General features: G+C 50.5%; 5 protein-coding genes across 5 annotated transcripts in view; 2 read left to right on the forward strand and 3 right to left on the reverse strand.

Moving 5' to 3' along the window:
* Positions 1 to 880, forward strand: part of VTN00DRAFT_1836 (uncharacterized protein) — a gene marked incomplete at both ends in the record, with an annotated part of 1671 nt that extends 791 nt beyond the window's left edge. The window contains one exon of the mRNA XM_069427987.1: positions 50 to 880. Coding sequence (XP_069292538.1) covers positions 50 to 880 — 831 coding nt within the window. The remainder of the gene's footprint in view (positions 1 to 49) is intronic.
* Positions 881 to 1278: 398 nt separating this feature from the next.
* VTN00DRAFT_1837 (uncharacterized protein) lies at positions 1279 to 1942 on the reverse strand (the record flags this gene model as incomplete). The annotated part of the gene is made up of 2 exons (XM_069427988.1): positions 1279 to 1513; positions 1584 to 1942. The coding sequence occupies 2 exons, from the start codon at positions 1940 to 1942 to the stop codon at positions 1279 to 1281; spliced, it is 594 nt and encodes a 197-aa protein (XP_069292539.1).
* Positions 1943 to 2018: 76 nt separating this feature from the next.
* Positions 2019 to 3103, reverse strand: VTN00DRAFT_1838 (uncharacterized protein; the record flags this gene model as incomplete). Its single annotated transcript, XM_069427989.1, has 3 exons — positions 2019 to 2252; positions 2738 to 2960; positions 3012 to 3103. The coding sequence occupies 3 exons, from the start codon at positions 3101 to 3103 to the stop codon at positions 2019 to 2021; spliced, it is 549 nt and encodes a 182-aa protein (XP_069292540.1).
* Positions 3104 to 3167: 64 nt separating this feature from the next.
* On the reverse strand, positions 3168 to 7234 carry VTN00DRAFT_1839 (uncharacterized protein; the record flags this gene model as incomplete). Its single annotated transcript, XM_069427990.1, has 8 exons — positions 3168 to 3912; positions 3969 to 4108; positions 4163 to 4563; positions 4622 to 5506; positions 5557 to 5699; positions 5753 to 6183; positions 6236 to 7102; positions 7160 to 7234. 8 exons carry the CDS (start codon positions 7232 to 7234, stop codon positions 3168 to 3170), a joined length of 3687 nt encoding a protein of 1228 aa, XP_069292541.1.
* A 4120-nt stretch (positions 7235 to 11354) lies between these two features.
* The window catches only part of VTN00DRAFT_1840 (uncharacterized protein), a gene marked incomplete at both ends in the record, with an annotated part of 4008 nt that continues 1750 nt past the window's right edge, over positions 11355 to 13612 (forward strand). The window contains 3 exons of the mRNA XM_069427992.1: positions 11355 to 11464; positions 11532 to 12629; positions 12678 to 13573. Of these exons, the coding sequence (XP_069292542.1) occupies positions 11355 to 11464; positions 11532 to 12629; positions 12678 to 13573 (2104 nt within the window). The remainder of the gene's footprint in view (positions 11465 to 11531; positions 12630 to 12677; positions 13574 to 13612) is intronic.

Raw genomic sequence — 13612 nt, forward strand, 5'->3', positions numbered from 1 at the left:
CATATGAACCTGATATAATTGCTAATTCCCGGAGTTCTATGAAAAATAGGACATCAAACGGACCTTCCCCTCCGTCCTCGACCTCGGCGCCAACAGCTGCAACATCGCGCGCGCCCTGACAGCGCCCAACCCGGACCCCCACGACCCCAACTCCCCTCCCCTCGCGACCCGCAACGGAATTCGCAACCTCACCTGCGTCGAGACCTCCCGGGCCCTCCTCTACCGGGACGCCGACCTCCCCTTCAACCGAGAGCTGAACATCCAGCGGGACATCATCCCGGACCTGGAATCCCTCCCCTACGAACCCAACACCTTCGACGCCGTCCTCTCCTCACTCTCGATCCACTGGATCAACGACCTGCCGTCCTTACTCGCGCAGGTGAACACGATCCTGAAACCCGACTGCCCCTTCATCGCGGCCATGTTCGGCGGGGAGACGCTCTTCGAGCTGCGCGGGTCGCTGCAGCTGGCGGACCTGGAGCGTCGCGGCGGCGTGACACCCCACATATCTCCCCTCGCAGACGTCCGCGACGTCGGGGGCCTGCTGACCCGCGCGGGGTTCAAGATGCTGACGGTCGACGTGGAGGATATCGTCGTCGAGTTTCCCGATACGTTTGCGCTGATGGAGGATCTGCAGGCGATGGGGGAGGGGAATGCCATCCTGCATCGCGAGGCGGGGCCCATCTCGCGGGATGTGCTGCTGGCGAATGAGGCGATCTATCGCGAGTTGCATCGGGAGGAAGGGGCGAGGGGGATCCCCGCGACGTTCAGGTTGATTTTCATGATTGGGTGGAAGGAAGGGGAGGGGCAGGCGAAGCCGTTGCCGAGGGGCAGTGGGGAGGTGAATCTGAAGGATATACTTGGGGGTGGGAGTCTTTGATTGATGGGTTGGTAAAATGTCCTCTCCAGGGAGATGATGAATGAAGTTCTTAGATACCTAGGTCCCTAAGCTCTTTTTCAATTGTATATATATATGATATAGAAGAGAAAAGGGGGATATATCCACTGCGGTTCATGTTGGTAATGCCATGCCCAGCTCTAATTCATAAAATATAAAATAAAGAGAAAAAAAAGAACAACAGTAAAGAACAAAGCAAGCGTCCTTTTTCGCCGTGCCAGCGTGCAGTATCAATATAAGGATCAGTATCAAAAGTATCTACTCGTCTCTTTGCTCGCTCAATAATCTCCGGAAGCGACAAGAATGAAACATGTGTCAAAGACTCGAAAAAAGGCCGTTCATCTCAACGCTTCGAACTAAGAAACACGCACTTCGCCAATTTAGACCGTTCTCCGATCCGTCATCACTCGGACGATGGAACCCAGGCCGGCGACCTCGACCAGTTTCTCGTGCCAGCTCAGCAGCACGCTCATCTGCTGACCGCCGCCGCCTTCACCCAGGTTGCGGGACTGGATCTGGGAGAATCCTGTACCCGTGGGCTGCGGGGAGATGGCCTTGCGGGGAGAGGGAGAGGCCGCGCCGCTCGAGCCGGATCCTTGAGCCATGCCTTTGTAGCTGTAAAAGATATCGTCAGCCACCTGTCACTATATAGCATCATCTGACACAACGACAGGGCAAAACATACATATACTTCATCAAACAATCTGCCCTCTCGGAGCCCCCTTCCCCGGCACACACAGCCTCCAGTATCCGCGTCATCTCGCCCTGCCGGATGCCCTGCAGCACCTCGATAACAGTCGACAGATGGACCTCCTTGGCGCGGTCATCGCCCCCCAGGGGTGCGGTGTCAAGAACGTAGCGCAGCGCGCCCTCGGGGTCCCCGCCCCGGAGCATCTGGCGGACCTGCGACGCGACGCCCGCGGCGGTGTTGGAGTCCGTGGGCGCCGGGAGGGTACCCGGGAGAAGGGTGTCGAGGGGGAAGTTGATCGACGACTCCGGGTCGAGGACATCGACGTTGATGGTGCGGTAGTTTAGTTGCGACATTTTTGCTGCGGTTTGCTTTTTTAGAGTGTATTCGGTGTAGAGTTGTTATTTGTATGGCGGTGGACAAGTTTCAGGCCTAGCTAGGTGTCCGGGAGAATTGGTCGCCTCGGTAATTCGGAGGAAGATGGATTTGCCTTCGGCGATATGAGGTATGCAAGGCTGGATCGGTAAGAAGAGAGTTCGTATGGTATGGAGCTCCAATCCGATATTCGAGGAAGCGGGGATACAAGTGACGTGGTGGGGAGACAGACGTGTACGGGTTGGTCGAGTTGAACTCGTAGCTGATTTCTGCCTTGCAGGGCTCAAAAATCTGCCGCAAGGCTCTGGGTTCCCCCGTTGCAGAAAGAAAGTAGAAAAAGGAGAGGTGAGAATTGGAGAGGCGGAGGAATAAGTGGTAGATCGAGAGACGGAGAGGCAGAAACGGAGGCTGATGCCGCTTGTTGCAGGCGGTGATGGTCGCCCGTGCCGATGATGCCTAAGGCACTCATCATGCATCCTCCAAGACAGTCTGAGAGGTTGCCTTGCTGTTTTATTCAGCCAGTGGTGTTTTCACGTCTGAAGACGCCTTCATGAGTATTACCGCATATCGAATTCCGTTTTTATCTGCCGCAGGGCGTCAGCTCAGCCGGGGCTTACACAAGGCTACATTGTTGACGGAGTCGGCGAAGTACATACAGTTGGTTTACTATCCACGACTAGCCAAGATTAGGTACAGTTACTCTAGTCTATAGAAACATGGACTGGGATGTTTTCAATTACTATTGGTCTTTATTATTGACCTCATTGCTATAATACTTCGTGCGGTTCTATGCATCTAGCCTGTCCCTTGATCCAGTAGCCCGGTCGGAGATCTAGTGTACATGTGCAGACAGATAAGCAGACAAATAGAATCAAAAGAATCAATAAATACAACAAAACAGTTGAATGTTCCCAGCATGCAGATATCCACATGGACGAGAGATGAGACCAAGGAATGGATCCGACAACGCCAGCCGGTAAACAGAAGGCCCCCCAACCACTAGTAGTACATGAATCGCAGAGCTACCACCCTAGAATCGAGTCAGGGTACCCAAAATAAAGAAAAATAGTCGTCGTAAACGTCGTGTCGTCACTGTGTTGACAAGAAGCCAAATATGAAAATCTTCCAAGAAACCTAGACATAAGTTTCGTTATGTTCAGACGTATGACAAATTTCCGTATGTTGAATAAGCAAAAAAAGTGCTTTCTAGTTCGTAGTCGTAATGGTAATCGGAGGCAAGCCCGCCGGTGGTGTCACAGGGCCAGGAGGAGTAGGCTGCCGATTCTGCTCGGTCAACGCTGTAGCCTCCTCATCCGCATTCCTGGACCTGTCCTTTCGGAAGGGACGACGCAAAGCCGACAGCCCGCGTCGTATGGACTTGCCGATCGGGTTGAAGACGAATCTAAGACCTTTGATAATTGGCCTCAGAACGAGCGTAACGGAGTGGACGACGAAGTTAAAGACGACTTCGAAGTGTTTGTCGGGGATCGTCCTCAGGACAACAGCCCATGGCATGCAGCACAAGGCACATATAACACAGATGGCCCACTGCACGCCGTTGAGCGGGGTCACCCCGAGCGCAACGCCGCCGACGAATATGATCATGATCTGACCACCGACCATGATACAGTTGATTCCAATGAACCAGTAGTTCTTCAGCATCCCTTCGAAGATGTTGAAGTTGTTGTCGAGCCTGCGGTTGTTGAACTCGTTGAAGATCTGCATCCAAACAAACGTGTTGAAAACGATGGTGTCGAGCTCAAGCTGCTTTTGCTTGTCGTTGAGGTCGTATCCAAGAATGCGGCCGCCAGCAAAGAAGAGCGTGAAGGTCACAGCGAGCTGATAGACGGTTTGCCCGAGGATCATCTTCCACATTGTCATGGTAAACAGTGGTGCACTCTTCGGAGCAGGCTTCCTATTCAGAATCTTCTCAGTCGGTGGGTCGGTAGCCCTAGAGCAAGAAAGTCAGGAGAGTTACACCATGAGGACGCAAAGGAGGAGACTCACAGGGCCAAGGCGGCAAAGGTGTCCATGATCAAGTTGACCCACAGCAGCTGCACTGCATTCAAGACACTCTCGTTGGAACTGCTGTAGACCGCAGACACAAACGTCAAAAAGACAGCAGTGATGTTGACCGTGATTTGGAACTATTGGCAGTTAGAAGTATTCCAAGATATCCCATATTATAGAAGGCAACTTACCTGCAGAAACTTGGAGACGGCATCATTGACTGCCCTGCCCCATGCGATTGCGGTGACAATTGACTTGAAGTTGTCGTCAAGAAGGATGATGGAACTAGCCTCCTTTGCTACTTCCGTGCCTGCAATACCCATGGAAAAGCCGACATCAGCTGTTTTCAGGGCGGGTCCATCATTCGTTCCATCTCCTGTCACTGCAACTGTCTCGCCAAGGTGCTTAAGTCGCTCAACAAGAATACGCTTATCCTCGGGGGAGGAACGAGCTAGGACCTGGAGACGCGGAATAATGCGGTCCATTTCTTCGTCCGGAAGTTGGCGAAATTTAGGCCCTTCCATAACAATACCATCGTCGGTCTTAATACCGCAGGAAGTCGCTATCGCGGTAGCTGTTGTGATGTTATCACCTGAGACAGTCGTTAGTCATCGAAATGAATTAGACACAATGGGTCAAGGAAGACATACCTGTAACCATCTTCACCTGGACACCCGCATTATTGCACTTTTTGATAGCACCCGGGACTTCTGGTCTCAGAGGGTCCTGGATACCAACGACGCCAACCCAAGTCATGTTCTTAAAGACGTCTTCAAACTTGGCCGCAGATGGATCATCTTCCAACGTCCGGACGCCCTCAGGAGGCCAGCTTGGAAAGTCCCTGTAGACCATGCCAATTGTTCGAAGAGATCTCTCTGCGTACGAGTTTATCGTGTCAAGGATGTGTTGGCGAGTCGTGTCAGAAAGCTGTTCAGCCACGATGTGTTCCTCAGACAGTTTGGTGACCACAGTAGAAGATGGACCAAGCATCAGTTCAGCAGCCCCCTTGACAAGAAGGCGATAGCCAGCAGAGGGTTCACGGTAGACGACTCCCATACACTTGCGTGCGGAATCGAAAGGGATCAGCTGTACGATCTTAGCGCTCGCTCTCTCCTCAGACACGTTCAGACCAAGGTGATCCTTGGCGAGCTGTAATATCGCCACTTCTGTCTTGCTGCCGACGAATTCCTTGTGACCATCCTTTTCCTCTTCGAAGGCTGTCGAGTTCAGAGCGATGCTTTTGATGATCAGATCCTTGACAGCGTCGGAAGAGAGCTTGAAGATTTCCGACACAGTCGTCGTAGGGGCGTGATCGTCTTCATCTAGTGGAAGCTGATTGAAGCTCTCATCAGAGCCCCATGTCCCTGCCACCACTGTCATCCTGTTTTGCGTGAGGGTACCTGTCTTGTCTGAGCATATCACAGTCGCGTTACCCATTGTCTCACAGGCACGGAGCACTCTGACGAGATTGTTCTCCTTGACCATACGCGTCGTAGCAAATGCCAGAGCAAGGGTAACAGCCAACGGAAGGCCCTCTGGAGATTCTTCAGTTAAGGGTCTAGGATGTTTAGTGGAGTAAACTTACCAGGAATGGCAACGACAATAACAGTGACGGCCGTGATAAGAATATCCACAAACTGCTTGCCCTTTTCAGCAGAGGTCGCATGGTTGCCTGGCAGCTCTGCGCAGAACCTAAAGAGCAGCACGAAGAATAGGAGGCCGGCGGCGCTAAAAGCATGGATTAGTTGACCGACCAGAAACATCCCAAGGCAGAGACTTACCTTGTACCAAGCCCACCAATCCAGTCTGCCAGTCTTCCCAGCTTAACCTGAAGAGGCGTTGGGTCATTTGCCGTCTGCAGTGAGAGGAGAATTCTTCCATAAGTCGAATATGGTCCAACACTGGTCACCAAGTATGTTCCAACTCCTTCGAGGACCTTGCTGCCAGAGATAATGAACGGGTCGAGCTTCTTCGTAGCGGTTCCGTCCATGATACGTTGCCAGACCTCGTGACCACTTGTCTTCTTCATCTGATCGGATTCTCCAGTGGCCGAGGACTCGTCGCATTTGACACCATGTCCAGAGATAAACACTCCGTCGGCCGGAACGGAGTCACCAGGCTCTAGGTGGAGGACATCACCGACAGTAATATCAAAGATAGATATCATGACGGACTTCCCTGAGCGAATGGCTTTGACCTCACGATCGTTTTTCTGTCCTGGTAAGCTTCATGTGAACGTTTGTCTGAAGGTAGAAGCGACTTACCCGCCGGTTCAACTTCGCAAATTGCCTCTCTTTCTGCCAGTCATTTGCGGCTGTAACGATAGTGACGATCAGGATTGCCACACAGATGGCAACTCCTTCAATCCAGTCCACTCCAGATCCTCCGCTAAACGTCTCGTATAAGCCCAGTGAAAGCGACACCACGGCCGCAATGGTCAGTAGAATAATGATCTTATCGTTGTAAGCGTCCCAAAACAATTTCAAAAAGCTAGTGCTCTTCCGTTCCGGTAGTCTATTGCGGCCAAAAATTCGGATTCGATCGACGAATTGAGAATCGGCATCAAGTGGCTGCGTCTCTGAGTGGTCCGCAACCTGCGGTCTATCGCTGTTGCCCTGTTTTGTACCGCAAGGACAAGTTGCTTTCTCGAAGCTGACTGTCCCCTCCAGTCGGCCTTCATCGACAGATAGACCAGCAACTAGATCCGTTCTCAGGCCGTACGCCAGACCGTCTAATCCTCTCAGGGCGTGGAAAGCAGCCAGGGACTTGGGGTTCTGCATCTTGTTAAGCTGGCCCGGAGAGAAGGCAAACTTGTTATCATCAACGTGAAAGTCTTTCTCGTTGCGATGATCCGGTTTTAACGCTTCAGAAAGAGGAACATCATCATAGCCAGCGTTGGTCGACTCGGGATTGGTAGACCAGGTTGCGGCCGAGTTTGCCCTCGGTCTCGCAAACGTGTCCGCGGTCGAGTGAAACGAGCCGGATCTCGAGCGAAGGGTCTCCCCGTCCAGCGAAGAGACGGTTGGAGAGTGGGCATGATGGACCATCAAGCGAGTGGTATCACTACTGAACGGTCGATCAGGAGATGCCTGGTCTGAGGATGGGACTGATAGCCCCGAGGACGGGGAGAGCTTTTGACCATGCATCAGCAGGCAGTTCTCTTCGAGATTCGATCTTGGACTTGGTACCTCTGTGATCACGGAGATGGCAGGAGGACATAACCTCGAATTGTTATTGTTGTTATCGTTAGTGCTGTCCGCCATGGAGGTGACGGGTTAAAAGATGTAGTAGATTCAATTGGAGAGGCAGGCAGTCCATAGATTATGCTAAGTATGCTCGGACACAAGGTCAGAGAACAGGCGGCTGGCAGTCCTCTCATATACTGTGTGATTGCCGGGGGGGGGGAAGGGAGGCTGTGCAACGACGTATTAGTCTTAGTCTTCTGAACCTGGGCAGAGGCCAAGTACCTATCACGAGTGAGCAGCTTAGGCGCCGACCTCGATCTCTGTTCATCTCTCCATGGAGCGTTCTGCTTGGCACGGGATGGGATGCCAAGAGACGGTTGCCAGCGCTGTTCCGCCTGGCGCTTCGTCTCTTCGTTGTTCTGTTCTTCGTACAAACACCTTGCCGCCATGACTTGAACCACATGGCAAATGCCGCTTCACCTCCAGCGTGGCCGGCTCTCGTTTGAGGCGGATACATGCGAGGCACATCATGTCCCACACGCGCGCAGGCGGACATCACGGACCGTTGAGCTGTCGAGGCGGTCCCCAGATCTCTGATACGGTTCTGCTGCTCCTAGGCGGCTCTGGAGTGCACCTGTTCCTGCTTCTAGGCCCGTCTCAGCCAAAGGCTCAAGGCGTAAGATGACAAAGAGATTCCGATCCTCCAAGCTGAAACTGCGTCATCTGGGAGTACTGCCACGAGGCTCGGGTGACCATGACTCCTTGCAAGGAAGCAATACGATGCTGCCTTACGCCGGAGAGCTTATCCTTATCCCCTTCAAACTTAAGGCGGCGCTCTCTGCGTGCAGCTCAACTATGGAGCTATGAACTCAACTATCAGAGTCAAGGCCGCCAGCAGGGCCCAGAAGCTGCCGGTGCGGACAAACCTAGCGCGTCTCGCCTCGTCTCAGCCACACCATGCACCGCCCCGGATATCGGGCCTTTCATCCTGTGGCGGTGCCACTCGGCACGTGAGGCAGACAGTCGCTCTTCTTGGAGGTGATATCAACTTCGCCTTCAACGATGTTGCTTGCTGTATCTCTATACGAGGCTTTCATCCGGTTTTCAGTCATCTTCATATCCTCCATGGTCATTGGCTTCCGTCATCATCTCCACCCCGTCTTCCATTGGCTGGGTACAGTGGAACATCGGACACCTGTCCTGCCCGACCCGTCTGACCTAAACAACTACAGTTGTACAGACAGTATCAATCGGACTCCGCCCACACACTGCCAATACGGCCTTACCGCTGCGCCTCCCGGTAGGGTTTTTTTTCTTTTTTGCCGTTGACTTCACTTGGCGACCTGATATTATTCCAGACCTAAACTTTCGCAACTGCTGGGAGTTTGCCTCACTGCGGGAAAATCGCAACATCAGTCATCACGCCTTCGGTCATAGGTTCTCCACTTTCAAGATTTTCATTTTCTCGTGCCGCTGGATTTAAGGTAGGTTTATCGAAATCTGATTTGCTATTGCTTCTTGCACTGCCTCCTTGGTGGAGACCCCAAGCTCTTGGGTAAACCGCTTTAGGATACATTTTCGAACGCGCCATGGCGGAATTTCTACCTGGTGCAGCCCATTGCATGCGGTTACTTCCTGCGTCGAGCATTTATAATGCCACTTTGACCGATTTTTCTGGGCCGGGGACTCTCTCGGCCGGCGGTCCTTTATGCTCTTGCATTACCTAGTGCCGCTCTCTATCAGTTCTGCAGCTCCCCGCCGGTTGCGATGTCTCCCGTTGACACCTTCTCAGAAAAGATGCCGTTTTCTGTTGATCTTATCAAAGGATTCCCCGTGGATGAAACTCTATTATCGCGTTTTATTCTGATGTAAAATACCCCACAGCCACCCTTGGCCCACTGGCTTCATCCCCGTCTGATGGACGAGGAGACCTCCTGGGCAGGATTATTGGTGATTTTACGATGCATTTGAGTTTTAACATATGCGCTGATCCACTAGCGTATGCCCAAACCCCTCCGGGAGAGTGATTTGGGGGAGCCCAATCCTTTCTCGGCACGGAATGGACCTTGCTCATGCTCTCGGCCTTCTACCTATCCTACCACTACCAGAATCCCACTCCATCACGCATAGCGTTGTTATGGCTCCCTTGCGGCATTACCCTAGCCTATTAGCCAATGGCCTGTGCTCAGCGACGAACGGGGTTTCTGGATCTAGCTAGTTCGGGCCTCTTCTCAACCCGACATCCCCTCCTTTTTCGTATGCAGATGCCTTCCATACCCATCACCGCTGCTTCCATGAACGAGGCTGTGTAGAGAAAGCCTTGTTGCTTCGCGTGAAGGGACGGAAGGAATTCTCATCGAGAAATCCATCACAAATATTAGGCAGTCAAGACCGTTCTCAGACATGCTAGCCAGGTAGGTCAATCTACGGTTGAGATTTCTGCGAGTGCCGTCCCATTTCCTCTTCTGGATCTGGCCGCTTTAATGAGGGGCGCTCGGGAGTTGCGCAGTGAGTGCTCAGTGAGTATACCAGAGCACTCACCGAGCGCTCACTGAGTAATCACTGAGTATCATGTGATTCAGCTCAGCAGCTCACCCGGTCTTTATATTGCCTACATGGCCATGTTTGAAGGTTTACACCATACCTTCCTAATGTCCCACCCGCCTTTTTGCGATGAGCTCACAAATATGAGGGGGGAAGAATAAGTACATTTGAAACCCTTGTCACTGTGGTAGAAAAGGCAGACTGATAGAAAATGAGGAGACCAATTCACCGATCCAGCCCAATTACTATTAGGGACCATCCTCGGATTCCTGTAGGTGTTATATAAAGATGCCACCTGTCTCCCCTACTGGTATCCTTCTTCTGTAAACCACTCTTGCTTACTTTGGCACATATAGAGCAATTGCTCACAAGTCATCATATATATTGTGACGGCGCTCAGTCATAGTATTATTAGCTAAAACTATGGTAGCTTGTCATACAGAATCGAAAACATGAGGGGAAAAGGAAAGAATTCGCAGGGCTTCATGTAACGTGATATATAGGCAAGTAGGACCTGCAGTATCCCAGAGACAAATGCTCAACACCGCCTACCTTACCGCCTAGGTGTCTGCCGCGCCGTCACATTCAGTCAAGGTATATGTGATCTACTGTCTGTGTTAGAAGTAATGCTGACTCTAACAGCTTGGGATAATCTATATAAAAGACTTCCTCACAATCCTCATTCATAATCTCAGACTCTGTGACCCTTTTCAGACCAGCAAAGAGCCTCTCTGCATGATTTGACACAGTTGATACAATTGGATTGTCAAATTTTCTGCCCTTAGTTGAATGAATATACTTGTGACGGCGCGGCAGACACCTAGGCGGTAAGGTAGGCGGTGTTGAGCATTCCTTTGTCTCTGGGATACTGCCGGTCCTGCTTGCCTATATATGTCACGTACATCATTGTAGAAGGGTGGATTCTTCAGTAGAGATGAGCCTTCGGCCATTTGGAGTTGAATCAACGCGTGAACCGCGCCCGCGTACATGGTGCTTCAAGGTTGAATATTTGACATTGTAGGTCTTTGAGGCAGCTTGGACACTTTTAAATTGACCATTTTTTTTTAAAGATTCAATTGCAAGCAATATTCTTCCTTCTTGTTGAATAGCCGAATCTGATTGTTTTGGTGGCGTCTTGATGGTTGAAATTGATGAAGTTGTTATGTTGGCGGTTGGGCCGCTCGCTCGGTGTCCGGTTACGTTAAATAGTTAACTAGCGGAAAGACAAATGCTGTCGGAAAGTGACAGGAGTGTTTCCTGTATCATGGACTGTGTCAGAGAAGACAAGTATGTCTTATAAATTGGGTAGATAACTACGCCAATCTCGTATTCGTCTTTCCATCCTGCCATCCGATTCTATCTCTGATTCTGCTATCAATACGTTCGGTAACATCTTCAGGCTGAGGTAAATGAGGCGAGCGAAACGCACGATGCATGCAGCCTCGAAGGCTGTTGCGTGTCAAGCCGCCCGACCCCGCCTCAAAATGGCTGACAAGGCTGTGCTACTATGCTTCTCCAACCATGCAATTTTCCATTCTCCAGTTTTTGCTGAGCTGATTGTGAAGTCATACTTTTAAATTTCTCTCCAACTTCATGGATAATATCTTTGCCATTTGTGTTCTGTGGTTCGCCATTCCGCTGTCGTCCATCAACAATGAGCTTCGGGTTCAGTGTCGGAGACTTTATTACGGTCATCGAGCTTGCCAACAAGATCCGAAAGGAGTTCGTCGAAGCTCCTGCTCAGCTAAAGGCTATTTCCGATGAGTATGGCTTTTTTTTGGTTCTTCTATGTTTTTTGATGAAGCGATTGTGCTGATTTTGAGTGAAATAGAGTTAGAAACCTCTCATTCGTGGTACAAGATGTTGAAATCGATTTGTCCAGCAAAGAGCTCAGCAGCCAGCAGAAGACTGAGCTGCAGGAGATAGCACAGAGCTGCCGCAATGTTCTCACTGAGATCGAAAGGACAGTCGACAGCTACAGGGAGCTGAAAACCAATCATGATATGAGAAGAAATACGGTGAAGAGAGTGTGGAAACGACTCAAGTGGGAGCCGGATGACATTCACAATCTCCGAAATCGTATCAGCAGTAATATTAGCCTTCTTAATGCATTCAACGGGCGTATTACCCGGAGCAGTGTCACAAACTTAGTGCAACACCAAGACAATCAAGAACGTCAGGCGATTCTTGACTGGCTATCGCCAGTGACCTATGCAACACAACAAAGTGACAACATAAGTCGACGCCAACCAGGAACCGGACAGTGGCTTCTAGATTCACCTGAGTTCCAAGCCTGGGTTGTGATGCCAAAACAGACATTATTCTGTCCTGGCATTCCGGGAGCTGGAAAAACGATTCTTACATCCATTGTGGTCGAGGAGCTTTATGCCCGATATGGAAATAACAGCGACATTGGTATTGCATATCTATACTGCAACTTCCAGCGCCATCATGAGCAGAGGTTGAAAGATTTACTGGCAAGCCTGCTGAAACAGTTGGCTCAGGGACAGCCATCCTTGCCAGATAGCGTGAAGATGCTGTATGATCAGCACAGGATCAAGGGAACACGGCCGTCAATTGATGAAATGTCCAGAGCTCTACATTTAGTTTCCAGTCACTTTTCACAGCTCTTTATTGTGATTGACGCTTTGGATGAATGCCAGATATCTGATGGATCGCGAACCAGAATTTTGGATGAGATCTTCAGCCTTCAGGCTAAATATAGCCTGAATTTTTTTGCAACTTCAAGATTCATCCCGGAGATCACCGCAAGGTTTGAGAACAAGCCTTCACAGGAGATTTGTGCAAGCAGGCAAGATGTGATGAGATATCTGAGGGGTCATTTAGCAAGGCTCCCATCATTTGTGTCACGGAGTCCAGAGCTTCAGGATGAGATTACTGTTGGAATCGCTGAGGCTGCTGATGGAATGTGAGTCTATATCAACTAATTTGTGTAAACTGTCTAACATTGACTCAGGTTTCTGCTTGCACAACTTCATCTTGATTCATTGATGGGGAAGAGGTCACCTAGAGCGATACGGTCTGCGCTGAAGGATCTTTCTACTGGATCAAAGACATATGACTCTGTGTATAATAACGCCATGGAGCGGATCGAAGGGCAAGTTCCAGACCAGAAAGAGTTGGCCAAACAAGTCTTGTCATGGATCACCTGTGCAAAGAGACAGCTCACCACAGTAGAGCTGCAGAATGCTCTTGCTGTAGAGCTTGGTGATGTTGAATTTGACAAGGACAATCTCCCAGACCTGGTAGATATGGTTTCTGTGTGTGCAGGTTTGGTCACAGTTGATGAACAAAGTGACATCATCCGATTGGTTCATTACACAACACAGGAATACTTTGAGCGCACCTGGACCAGCTGGTTTCCTAATGCACACCGTGAAATTGCAAGCATCTGCGTGACATATCTGTCATTCAATTCTTTCAAAGCAGGCTTTTGCTCCACAGATGAAGAGTTTGAAGCACGGCTGTACCAATACCCCCTTTACTCCTATGCAGCTGAAAACTGGGGAGATCATGGTCGGGCACAACTGATGAACGAGGAATTGGTCATAAACCTTCTGGATGATATACCCAAATTAGATGCCTGTGTTCAAGGACTTTTGGCACGAAAGAGGGATTCAGGTGACCGTGAATACAGTCAGCGAGTTCCCAGGCAAGTTACAGGGTTACACCTTGCAGCATGCTTTGGGTTGGAAAGTGTGGTGCAGCGGTTGATTCAGCATGGCAATCAAACTGATGTTAAAGACTCATTTGGAAGAACTCCATTGTCATGGGCAGCATTATATGGCCATGAGGCAATGGTCCAGCTTCTGCTGGAGAAGGGTGTTGATCCAGACTCCAAGGATAAGGATGGTCTAACCCCACTATTATGGCAGCACGACATGGCCTATA

Source organism: Thermoascus crustaceus (genome assembly GCF_041956765.1).
Source record: "Thermoascus crustaceus strain CBS 181.67 unplaced genomic scaffold VTN00scaffold_1, whole genome shotgun sequence".
NCBI lineage: Eukaryota > Fungi > Ascomycota > Eurotiomycetes > Eurotiales > Thermoascaceae > Thermoascus > Thermoascus crustaceus.